At 31.9% G+C, this 13,508-nt stretch overlaps 1 protein-coding gene across 13 annotated transcripts in view; it reads right to left on the reverse strand.

Moving 5' to 3' along the window:
- dlg1 (MAGUK family member discs large 1) overlaps positions 1-13,508 on the reverse strand; it is a 1,569,679-nt gene that overhangs the window by 582,501 nt on the left and 973,670 nt on the right. For all 13 annotated transcript variants that reach the window (XM_072523856.1, XM_072523863.1, XM_072523859.1 and 10 more), the window contains one exon: positions 6,926-6,961. In XM_072523856.1, the coding sequence (XP_072379957.1) occupies positions 6,926-6,961 (36 nt within the window). The remainder of the gene's footprint in view (positions 1-6,925; positions 6,962-13,508) is intronic.

Here is a 13,508-nt window from a genome sequence, read left to right on the forward strand (position 1 = left end):
CACTTCCATTTCATTAAAAGCCCGGTATGTATATTATCATTTGAAGGGGTTGGAGCAGAAAGGCATTTTTACATTTTTTGAGTTAAGTGCAGAAAATAATACTAGAGTGTGTGTTCTTTCGGAGCAAAAACGATATAAGCATGTTTAGTTACTCCTGGTGCCATCTATTAATTGGTAGAAAAACCTACTTAACAATTCCTGCATAGTTGTTGGAGCAGAACGGGTATAATATCGCTTGTAGCGTTTGTGCACTCAACATTTTCTAGTAGACTGTTTAACGTACTTGTTGCAGCTAGTGCGTTTTCATTGAAGTTGTGTGTTACAAGGTTTTGTGCACAGAGTTAATGTGCGTTATATAAACCGAAATATATTTATTACCCTGTATTTTTGGAGATGGCTAGTAGTAGCAAAGAGGGTAAGATCAAAATGGATAATTTCAGCTTTAATTTTATGGTTATGTTCCTGTTTTTTCAGATGCCTTTGAATCCGAGTTAGATCCTTATGAAACGGAAGAAGATGAAGACTATCGACCAGAAGACGATGATGTACATTTCTCAGAAGAATCTGAACAGTCAGAGTCAAGCAGTGCTAGCAAATCTACACATGTCATGCCAAGTAAAACAAGAAAACGAAACAGGAATATCGGCGCCTGGAAAAGAAATGAAAAAAAGAAGTTAAGAACCGAAGGCAAGCAGTATGTAGGACACAAGAACGTCATCCATCCAAGTAAGCAATTAAGACCTTTTGATCATACATGCAGATTTAAGTGTAACGAAATTATTTCTGAGGTAGATAGACAAGCTCTATTTGATAAATTTTATAAGCTTCCTAGTTACGACTTGCAAACAGCATATTTATTGTCTTACATAAAAATGATTAAGTTGCTAGGAGGAATCAAGGATCTACAAAACATCGAAATTTTTCGACAAAAATCATGCTAATAAATAAGCGAGTATGTAAAGCATTTTTCCTCCAAACGTTTGATATTAGTAATAGACGGTTTACTACAGTATGTGAAAAAACTGATAGATTTGGTATAACAGAGCCTGATAAAAGGGGAAAAAATTAAAGTGGTAACAAAGTTTACAAAAATACTCGAGAGACTGTAATTCAGCATATAAATATGTTCCCTAAATACAAAAGCCACTACTCTAGTAAAGATAACTTAAATACCCGATATCTTTCCCCAGATCTTAGCGTCGCAAAGATGTACTTATTATATACACAATATTGTAACTAAAATAATAAGCCAATCGTTAAGATGAGTTACTATCGTAATGTTTTTAACAGTGAATTTAATTTGCGATTTCACAAACCCCACACCGACACCTGCTCAAAGTGCGACAACTTGCAGAATATTGTAAAGAACTCTGGAAACGAAATTAGTAATAAAAATGATACAGTGTCTTTAGAACTTCATCAAAGAAAGGCGCAAAGGGCATGTAATATAAAAGAACTGGATATTAAAAGTAACAAAACTTCGAAAGATACTGTGGTAATATGTTTCGATCTACAGCAAACGTTGGCCACGCCATTACTACTTCAAAGGTGTTTTATCTAAGGCAACTGTGGACGTACAATTTTTGCGTCCATAATTTGCTCACTGGAGCAGGCCACATGTACACATGGGATGAAACTGTGTCTGGCAGGGGTTCAGAGGAGATAGGGTCGTGCCTTGTGCATTTTTCAAATCCCTACCATTCACTGTTACTAAAGTAATAACATACAGCGATTCGTGTGGGGGCCAAAATAAAAACAAAAATATTTGCAAGTTATTTATGTATTTAACGAAAGCTACCCACATTAAAGAAATACATCACAAATTCCTTGAGCCAGGTCACACTTATATGGAATGTGACAAGAATTTTGGTTTGATTGAAAAAAAAACAAAAAAAGAAATCCTCAAGTTTTTAGTCCCGATCACTGGAGAAACGTAATCGCAAGTTCTTGCAAAAAATTTATAGTTCACAACATGACAAAGGAAATTTTTTTTTGTTTGAAGGACTTAATAAGCTTATAAAAGAAACAGAAAAAGAAATAGAAGGAAGACCTCTTAAATTTAGAGATATCGTATACTTTAGATATCGTCGGTATACTGCGAAAACCAGGTAAATGTCGGAATACCGAAATCGAGAAAAAACGTTTTTAAAGTTTAGTTTTTTATTGTGAATTAAGCAGTCAGCCTGTTTTTGATATTAGGTATTTTAGTGAAAGATGCATATATCTGAAATGATATTCTATCATTAGTTTGAAAAAGTTAAGGCACCTATCTGACTAATCCTAAATTTAAGTTGGAAATGCTATCATTTACCTGGTTTTACCTGTAAATCTAAATAAATCAATTACTCTTCAAATAACATATTTAACACAAATATAATAAACCAAGTATAATATTTTCCAGTTTTGTGATCGAGATATGAGGCTTTTACTAGGTAATAGCAATGTTTTAAGGTATTAGTCGATATTTATGACATTTAACTGGTTTTCCCTGAAAATTTTGTTAACATCTGTGTGTAGTTATAGTTATTATTTATATGAATGATAGGCAGTTTTATAGAAAAAATCAAATTTATTTCGAATATAATAATAACAATATTATTATTATGAGGCTTCCTCGTCCGATTCGTCACTGAAAGCAGGCTGTTACATCATTTCCCGGTTTCAAATTACGATATCACCCGTGATATTCCTCTGGTATCACTCCCTTATCCCATAGCTGTACCAAATCTCTCTTTTTTGCTATGCTAATTGGCAAATGTGCATCATAAAGTCGTTTAAGTTCTTCAAGATTGCTTGTATTAGTTGATAACTTGGCGTGCTTTTTTCTTTTTGACTGCCGTGCAGTATCAGTAAGGAAATAATTGAAGCTTGTTGACATGTCATAATTAAAATAGATTCTGTTTGTCCCTCCTTTCACGCATCTCATTATTTCTATCTTCAACCACATTATTTTTTCGCTGTTTTGATCTTTTGTCCGGTTTTTAATTAAAGTGTGTGACAAATTTTTTAAATCATAAAAGTCGTAGTATTTAACTTCTTTACATTTGTATGGTTCTATACATACTTTTTTATCATCAACCTTGATATTTTTAGTTCCTCTTGCATTTTGAAAAACAGACAAGTAATCTGGCATCGCATAGATAGATCTGTGTTTTTTAGCGGTTTCGATATTACTCTGCATAGAGTCAACTTCCATATAGGAATGTTCAGACTCTAAAAATTTGTGTTCAATAATATTTAAATGGTCTATGTTTTGAACATCCCATAATAGTAAGGCTGCAATATGCTGATTACGATTCTGTCTTCTGCAGGTATCAGAAAATAAACTTATTTCACTTACATATTCTGGAACACATTTTGATAAGTAGTGGAGTATAATGCTTCCTATTTCAGAACTTCCTTGTCTACCGTTAATTTCTGACCAGTCAAAACAGTAAGCTGCATTTGGTAATGCGGCTTCATATACACACAAATTGTAGACACATAATTTTCGAGAATAATATAGTTTTCCAGTCAATCCACTTGGAATCTGTAGTACGGCCTGTAGATCGAAAGTAATTGAAACACAATCCCGTTGTTCATTAGATCTTTTCTTATCATTTTGTTTTTTAAGATTACATACTTCTTTTCTTCTCTGATGTTCTCTGTAACTGTCTTCTAAATCCGATTTGTCAGTTGGATTAGCCCTATCATATGTATTACAAATTAAACATTGATTTTTTTTAGCAACAAAAAAGCTTGAATTATAGTCGTTAGAAAATATTCTTTGATATGTAATTTCGCTAACACCTTCCAGTTTCTTCTGCTCACAGTCATTTATAAAAAGTTGGTACATTTTTCTTATACTTAAATTTTTGTCCAAATATCTACGCTTTGAACTTTGGCGAATATAATGTGGGCCCATGGTTGGAAAAGACTCAATATGAGCCTTCACGATTTTTCGGGTTTTACTGCTTGTTTTATTTGGCGGTGTATGCTTGCCTCTTTTATCCGTATCTGCATAACAGCCTAGAATATCAGTTTTTCTTACAACATCCTGTATTAACGACGCTGATATACAAAGTGTCTTACAAAAAAATTTCTCACATACCTGTATGTCTTGACCATTCAAAGAAAAGTAACACTTTTTGGAAAATGCACGTGGTTTTTTAAACTTTAACGAACTGCAACGACTCTCTTTGGTAGCTCCGTTGTGCTAGCTACGTGCAATAAGAAAATGTTTCAGGCCTACATATTCTAACTGTCAATAATCACGACATAGTCTTTGTCTGTAATCTTCGCTGAAATAACTGGCACATTTGTAAAAGCACTCTGAACAATTAACTGGTTTTGGCAATTTTGCTGGTCTATGGTCTTTTTTTTATCTCATAAGGCAAACCTTCAGCACGCCTGAAGGCGTTGTCAAGAAGTAGATTTAATATCCAACTAGCTATTTCAGTTGACACTAAATTGTTCGTGGGTGCACCTAGTTCAGTATCTTTTTTCTCATAATTTAGGCTATCAAAGACAGCTGTGTGTAAATCATATAGACTTCCTAGAGAGAGCGATCCCTCTTCACTTGGCTGATATGTGGGGTCTACATCTGAAAAGTCACTATCAAAAATGGATTCCATTATTGAAACTATATTGTTCTCAGAATCATCAAGAATTGAACTGCTGTCTTCAGTTATTCTATCTGTGTTTGTGTTATAAGATCATTTATGGGTTTAGCTTATAACCATTTCTAAATTTTAACTCAACCCGTTTTCAGGTAAAATAAAGTAAGTGTACTTAAAGGTTTTTACTAGTGGATATGAAAGAGAAATTTTAATAAATCATACACGTAAAATGTATTATTGACACTTATCACCTTTTTACTGAATATGGTTTGCAGTAGTAGAAATATATTGTTGTCCGGCATAATAATATATGTGGGCTTACTTTGTTTTACATGCAACAGAACTTTAATTTTATGGAAGTAAGTAGCGATATATTGTTTTATTTGAAAATGAAAAGTTGATTAGGTGTAACTTATTTGTTTATTACACAAATTATCTGCTGAATGGTAAGTCGTATCATTTATTGGGTTTTACCTGTATGTAGAGCGGAAAAAGCTGAGAATTTTGGTATACTTAACTCAATATTTTAAAATTTGTCATTTATCTGGTTTTCGCAGTATACCGACGATATGCAAAAGGCTTTGACTCATTTTTGTTTGAATTTAAGCCAGTTATGAATGATATCTGTACATTCCTAAAATGTTTATGCGGGTCTAACTTATCTGGACGGCCATCGCTTTGTATTAGTGAAACTTTTACGCAACTTCACATAAGTTCAGTGCCAATTAAGCTTGAAAAATGGAAAAATCGGCAAACTCTTTTGGATTATATACCTCTAGTGTACCATGCATTCTATACGAATATGAAACACGAAGGTGCGGCGACAAAAAATAAAAATTAAAAAAACGATCACACATCAGAAGAAGCAATGGAGCCGGGACCGAGTGCAGTTAATAAAGTTACAGAAGAAAATGAAAACGAAGACGATGTGATCAGTTCTGACTACGAATAATTTCGGGTTGTACAGAATTTTAAAAATGAAAATTACTTTGGAAGTCATTTTCTCAAAACCAACTTAGACGTACTTATACCCTTTCTGTTCCAACTCCTTCATTTGTAATATTATCATTAAGAGAAGGTGAAACTATCACATAAAATTCTGTGTTGTAAAATGTCTTCTTCAAAAGTTTTCATAAAAGTTAAATAAGTTACTGTAAAACAATAAATATTGGTAGATGTTCAAATATAACGTTTAAAAAAATACAATAAATGTTTGTTTAATTACCATATTGATGTAGTCCATGTAAATATAAACTTTTTATATTTGCTAACAACATTCACTTTATATTAATTGCTTTTATACAGTATAAACAAATTTTACATGTAACAGTATCCCCCAATGAAACGATGTAATGTATACCTGTTATATAATCAAATAATTTTTGAATAATGGATGAATCCCCAATTGCGATGCCCTGTGTAAATATTGTATTACACCTGAATTAAATCAGTTTCGATTCAGTTTACATTTTTCGGTTAAACTAATAAGAACAGGGATGATTCAGTGAAAAAGCGTACGATTCTGGTAGAAAAATTATTGGAAGAGAAAATAAGGAAAGATTCAACAAAATAAAAATTACTTAACGAAGAAAATAATAATATTAAAATTACTATTAGTACACATATTAAAACGGGGAAATTTGAGAATTTATGTAACGTAATTACAAAATTATATCTTTCTCTGAAAAAAAAAAAAAAATAGACAAAAATGGACTTAAATTAATTGCGGGAATTTGACTGCTTAAATCCAGAGTTGTAATGGAAAAAGCGAGAGGCAATCTATTGTTATGTACGTTTTCGTTTCATAATACATTATTGTATAGAGGGCCTAAACATATTAATGAATGTCTGTGTGTATTAAGAGCGTAGAAACTAAATGTCGGGCCAATGCTTTTTAAATGCAATCATTTTTTCGAATCCTAAGAAAACTAACAAATATTTTTGAAAAAGTTAAACGTAGAATTTAAGATTACATTATTACCGACGGCCGAATGTCCCTTAGAATAAACAAAAAGTTTTTTTGAATGAGATATTTAAAATTAAAAATCTCACTAAATTTTCCCTTTTTTTTTCACCCCTTTAAACTTATTAAAATAAACATTATAGAAGTTTTCAGGGACTTTCGGAACTCAGTAATAATGTATTCTTTCATTCTGCGTTTAAATTTTTCAAAAATACTTATTAGTTTTTTTAGGATTCGAAAAAAATGAATGCATTTAAAAAGCATTGGCCCGAAATTTTGCGTATACGCTCTTAAGCAGATTGTACAAACAGTTTACGATTCAAAAACTATATCAACTTTTTTAAATATTTAAATAAAAACTTACCTGATCACTGTCGTTTCCTTGCCAACTATCATTTCCCTGAAAAAAAAATATGATTGATTTTTTTGAAAACATTTCGAAGGCTGTTAGTATATAAATTAATATATAAATATCTTTCTAAACTAAAAAATCTAATCTAAACTTATCAACGTCTGTTTTGCCTTGCAATTCTTAGAAGGCACAGATTAAAACAGAAATCTGAATTTGGTTTCGAAAATTAGTTTACGGATTTTAATATCAGATGTAGCTATTTGCGTCTATACGAAGCCATGCTAGAGTTGCTTTCTAAGACAGGAAATATTTATTTTCACGTTCAGAGCGACTGTGAATATCTGTCTCTGAAGAGCCCTATTAGGGCGAAATACGTATAAGGCGGATACACAGACGCACTGTACGTGAAATCAAATCTTAACTGTCTTTTTTCTTCTAATCTAAACTCTTGAAAAAGTTGAATGTAGAATACGAATTCAGAGGGAACTGTCTGAACTTTTTAAAACCTATAAAGGGCTGCGCCAGGGAGACCCTCTCTCCTGTATGCTGATGATATCATTATTGTAGGGAGAACGGAAAACGCTGAACAAGAGGCGTGTGTAGCATTAAAAGAATCAGCTACAAAAATGGGTTTAATAATAAACACCAACAAAATGAGTATATGAAAATAAGCACGCAACCACAAATCCTACGACCACTTGTTATAGAAAACGACGTCATCGAAGCAGTGAACGCATTTGTATACCTAAGAGCGCTTCTTAACACTGAAAATAATACTCGAGAAATCGAGAGGCATCATTCTCTCTCCTGTTGCCGACCAGAATGTAGCTTCGACTTTTTTAAATAATTTTAAACTATTTGTCCTTGTTTAGTGTAGTGTTGGATAGCCCAAAATTGACGAAATGCCCCTGAAGATGCTCTATGGAGCGAAAGTACTTGGGAAAGATTTAATTATGTTTGCGACTATGTTTATCGAGAATGGCACATTGACCGTGCATACGTACCTGCCACTGTTTCTAGAAGACTATATTTTACCGTTTATGTTATTTTTGGAGACAACACAATGATAATACACGACCCCACACTTCCCGGGTAGTTGCTGAGCATCTTGACGAGGTTTAAATCACACGATTTGTTTAGCCTAATCGCAGTCCAGATATCAAACCCATAGAACATGTTTGGGATGAGATGAAGAGACGTTTACGAGTCATGTGCTGGCCCATCAAACCCATAGAACATGTTTGGGATGAGACGTTTACGAGTCATGTGCTGGCCCCAGAAATTCGAGCTTCGCGACATATTGGTGCAATTTGAACAATCTTCCGCCTAATGTGACCCACAATCTGATCCAAAGGATACTTCGTTGTTTGCAAACTGTTATCTATCGCTGCCAGAGGAGAATATTGTCATTTTCTAAATTTGATGATGGCCAGTACATCTAGGTTCTTCATTCTTCTAAGGACCTTCTCATTTGTCGGTCAGTCCACGGGATCTTAAGCTTACCTGCATATTAATGCAGGTAAGAAAGTGAAAAAAATGCATATTTTTCAAAAAAAATTTCTCAGCTCCTTTATTACATACGAACATGCAATATTAGAATCGAACATGATGTTTAAATATTATTTGTCTTCGAATTCAACAAAAAAAACATTTTTTTAGTTAGGATATACTAAAAAGAGAGCGCTAGAGGGCTTTCAGTTAAATTCTCAAAAAAGGTGTCCGATGGCGGACATTAATTCACAGGATTGACACATCTGAAACAAAAAATTCCAAAGGGATTACGTAAAGGAAAGATCTTTACAAGACAATTTATTACTTTTTAGTAAAAAAAGGCAAAGAAAAATAATTTTGACATACAAAAATCGAGTTTTTTTTAACTTTTTTTTCAGATGTCCGCCAATTTGGTTTTGATTTTAATTTTCGATTAAATGTGGTTGATTATCTCACAAGGGTGCCTTCTTTAAGTAATCCCGTTCGAATTTTTTGTTTAAAATGTACCAAACCTTAGAATTAGTGTCGCTTTAACACCATAAAAAAGGACAGAGAAATTTTTTATTTTTTTTTGTTGTTCTTGGCTTGGACAATTGTCATTCAGCCAGTCGCAATCAGCATGCGCTTTATTATCGAATTTAAATATGCATATAAATATTTAAAGAATAAGTGAAACATGATTAATATAATAATAATAATATAGTTATTCCATACTTAGCTAATGTACATACTATGTTAATAAATACTATATTATACCTTTATTTTAAATAGTTATTGACAGACGTCATGTAAAATACATAGTGTATACATCTTACAAATAAAAATATCTACCTACTGTGTACTACTTAGTGATTGTTTTACTATATTTTATTTTTTTTTTATTTATATATAATATATTTTTTATAATCCTTTTTTTTATTTATTTTTTTAATTTATTTTTTTAAGTATTTTTTTATATTCCTTTTTTTTAATCCTTTTGTTTTAATTTGTTTTTATTAATTTTTTTCTAAACATAGGTTACACATCTAATTACAGGCATACTTTACTATCAGACAAAAAGGTTATCAAGCAGTCAAACATTTTCTTTTCATTAAGTGATAGAAAGATAATATTAATAGGAAGTGGGATGTTCTTGTCCATCATTCTTTTAATTAGGTTGTTGGTGGGTTGTTTATACTTTTGACATTCAAAAAATATGTGGTTTAAGTCACTTTTAATCTGATATTCTTGACAAATATCGGAATATAATATATTTATTTTAAATAAATGTGCAGGATAACATGCATGGCCAAATCTAAGTCTACTGATGGTAGTTATATATTTGCGAGGGAGGATGAAATTCTTATACCAAGGTTTTTTTGGAATATTTGGTTGTATTAAACTATATTGTGTTGTTGAAATACTACAGTACTTTTCCCAGTGTGCTTTCCAGTTGTTCATTTGTTCAGTTCTTGAACAAGCAAAAGCATCTATAATGCAAGGCTGATAGTTGGTTAGTGTTGCATGAATGATGGAATTTTTAGCTAACGGGTCTACGTGTTCATTATATGTAAGTCCTGAATGTGCTTTGATCCCCATCAATTGTATTATTTGGGTGTATTTATTAATTTCAAATAAGCATTTTTTAATTAAAAAAATGTATGGATTAGAAGTACTACATGGTAGTTGCGGTTTTTGAATAGCTGTAAGTACAGATAATGAATCAGATAAAATTACTGCTGAAATATATGATGCCAATTTAAAATAAATTATAGCTTCATATATGGCCGCAGTCCCGGCACTAAAAATAGAGAAATTTGTGGGCAGCTTAAACATTTATTCTATCAATTTATCTGGAATATAAAAGGCACAACCAGTACCCTTTGAACTTTTAGATGCATTTGTATAAATACAAACAGATTTTGGCCAATTTGTCAGATAGTTGTTTAAAACAATACGACTTATTGAAGAGTTATCATGATAAATAGGTTGTATTATATGTACTTGATCCAGTAGCTCAAAAAAATCTTTAAAATGTACCACTTTATTTGCAACTGTAAGTTCAGTATCTTTATTTGCAGTATTTCGAAATGCTTCGCATAAGGGTGGAGAATTCTTGTGAGCCCAATATTTATCTTTTAAGTCGACATAATTTAAACTACTAATATCTTTATATAAACAAGTGTTGTAACAACGAACTTTAAGGAGAAATTTTTGACTGAGATATTCTCTTCTAAAGTTACTGAGCGGTTCCATTGTCTCAACATAAAGTGGTTCAATAGGGGTAGAACTCATAGCACCCATGCAACACCGCAAAACTGTGTTTATAAACACATCTATACGACCTAAAATATTGTTATTAGCGGATTCGTAAAGTACAGAGCCATAATCTGTAATGGACATGATATCAGAACGATAAAATAGAAGACATCAACATCAGCACCCCACCAAGTTTTTGTAATTGATTATTACACGTATCAAGCATAAAATCAAAATGCAGTTTTCAGGTCAGTTTTCATTTATCATTTAATATTATTTGTTCTCTTTGAGGCAAGTTAAAAGGACAGAGAAGACATAGTACCGCAGCATTCTTGCTTTTATACCAAGAAAGGAAAGAAAATATCAAAGGAAAATTGTTCATTTGTATTACTTTCACTAAACTTTAAAGGACAAAAACGTTGTTTTCTTTAAGCAATGCGTCAATACACTATATTACAACCAAAAATAGTTCATAAAGAATAATAACTTCTAAAATAAATTCAAATTACGGGGTGACCCAAATTTTATGCTCGGCAGTGTATAATTTATTTTCAAATAGAACAAATTACAAAAGTTTTGTTTTTTAATAAAAATTGCAATATAATAGTAGGTACTTTAATATCATAACAAGTGCACATTTGCCTAATTAAAATCCTAGCAACTGTCAGATTTGCCTAAAACACAAGAACACGTCACGACTGAAAGAAGGCTCTGAGATGACTCATATTACAAATCAATTATTTAAACTATTTACTCTCTTTCCTTTTTTATTTTAAATTGCCTTTTGACCCAACTTTATATTAACTCACTAATGTTTAATGATTAAACTATTAATCACGATTATTTCATCTATGGGGAACCTATCAATTTGTCCTGGGAAAAGTATTACTTTAATCAACAACTATACACTTATCTTAATCGAATAAATCAAAGTGATTTATGAATATACTATTGTTTGCCTTACAAAGGCATAGCTTGCGCGATTTGGCGCATCTCCGCTAATGAAATTATTCCAATAACCTGACGATACACGAATACAAACGTCATAAATCACGAGGGCAGAGTCAGGCGCTACCGATGGAGCCAACGGTCACTTGGAAATGCTGACTGTAGATAAATCTTTCATAATTTGCGCTCGGTAACTTTAAGCATGTTAATCCCTTTAGGAAACACGCGGGAATGCCCTTTCGAAGTTCTGGACAGAACTGGGTCTGGCCATTTTGTAAAGCCGCTCAGTTTTATTTGTTTATTGTTGTTCACACGGTTAATTAATTTCTCTACATAATTACTAAAATATAAATTTACCTTGGTGGTGGTGATTAGATCTCAAAATGACTGTAACAATTTGAAGTGTTTTACTCATTGAATATTTGTCCTTAAAATTTCATTACTTTTCCTAGATGCACCTTCAAAATATCTTCTTCCTTTCACAGTTTTGGCATCTGTTACCTGTTCCGGAGTTAAAGTTTTTTTAAGATGAAGAAAATCCTATATGGAAACATTATCACTCTGAGGTTCAAAACTAGATTAATAATAAGTTTCTACTCTTTTGTATAGTGTCGAAGGTTAGAACTTGACGGATAGACTTTTCAGAAAACTGGAAGACTTTGAAATCTGGATGTATTGGAGCATAGAATAGAAATATGCTTGATTGCCACTGAAAATTGTACAATTTTATGGACAAAGCTTACAAAAATAAAAAAATACCAATAACAATTAAAATTTACTATAATTACATAAATCGTCAATATCACAAAATAAAAGATAATAAAATATAAAATGAATTGCAAAATTTAACTAAATTTCAAATTGCATAATATAACGTTATAGAGTAAGATCCCAGAGCGATCAGACATAACTTATTTTCACACAGATGAAACCTTAGAGTCTGAGTAGCGTCTCGTGTGCTTTGAATACCTGCGTATTTATGAAACTTGCTGAGTGACACCTGGGCAGGTACCAGGTGAGAAAGGTAACCAAAAATAAGAGCTATTTAACTTAAATTTACATAACTGATTTTTATACATATTTTGTAGAATATTATTTTGAAAATACTGTAATAAGTGTCAGACACTTGTTATGGACCAGAACTTTTGACAGACGCTTTAAAGCTCCACTAAAATTAAATGAACTTTACTTACTTTTACATGTCTGATTTTTAAATAGAGATGCAAAAATATTTAATCGGATCGAAAACAGTAAGTATTCTTAATGTATTTGAATTTTTTACTCTGAGGCTCATGCGCACAGCACTCTCACGCTCATACTTCTGGTTAACTAATTTTTGTGTTTGAGGGTGGTCATTTTAATTTGTCTTACTGATTAAATATAACTTTATTATAGTTCCATTAATAACATATTTAAAAATCAGACATGTAAAAGTAAGTAAAGTTCATTTAATTTTAGTGGAGCTTTAAAGCGTCTGACAAAAGTTCTGGTCCATGACAAGTGTCTGACACTTATTACAGTATTTTCAAAATAATATTCTACAAAATATGTATAAAAATCAGTTATGTAAATTTAAGTTAAATAGCTCTTATTTTTAGTTACCTTTCTCACCTGGTACCTGCCCAGGTGTCACTCAGCAAGTTTCATAAATACGCAGGTATTCAAAGCACACGAGACGCTACTCAGACTCTAAGGTTTCATCTGTGTGAAAATAAGTTATGTCTGATCGCTCTGGGATCTTGGACTATTACGAATTAGTTTACGAATAAGTTTAAGTTGCTGCCTGAGATACCCAAATATTTATAAAAATACTTTAATTGCTTGTACCTAACGTACTATAATTTCTTAGTTATTCGTTAAGAAACTCGTCCACTGATTAATAAGGTCTTTCAGATAGATAGGCTTTTGTCAATTTACG

Source organism: Diabrotica undecimpunctata, chromosome 2 (genome assembly GCF_040954645.1).
Source record: "Diabrotica undecimpunctata isolate CICGRU chromosome 2, icDiaUnde3, whole genome shotgun sequence".
Lineage (NCBI taxonomy): Eukaryota > Metazoa > Arthropoda > Insecta > Coleoptera > Chrysomelidae > Diabrotica > Diabrotica undecimpunctata.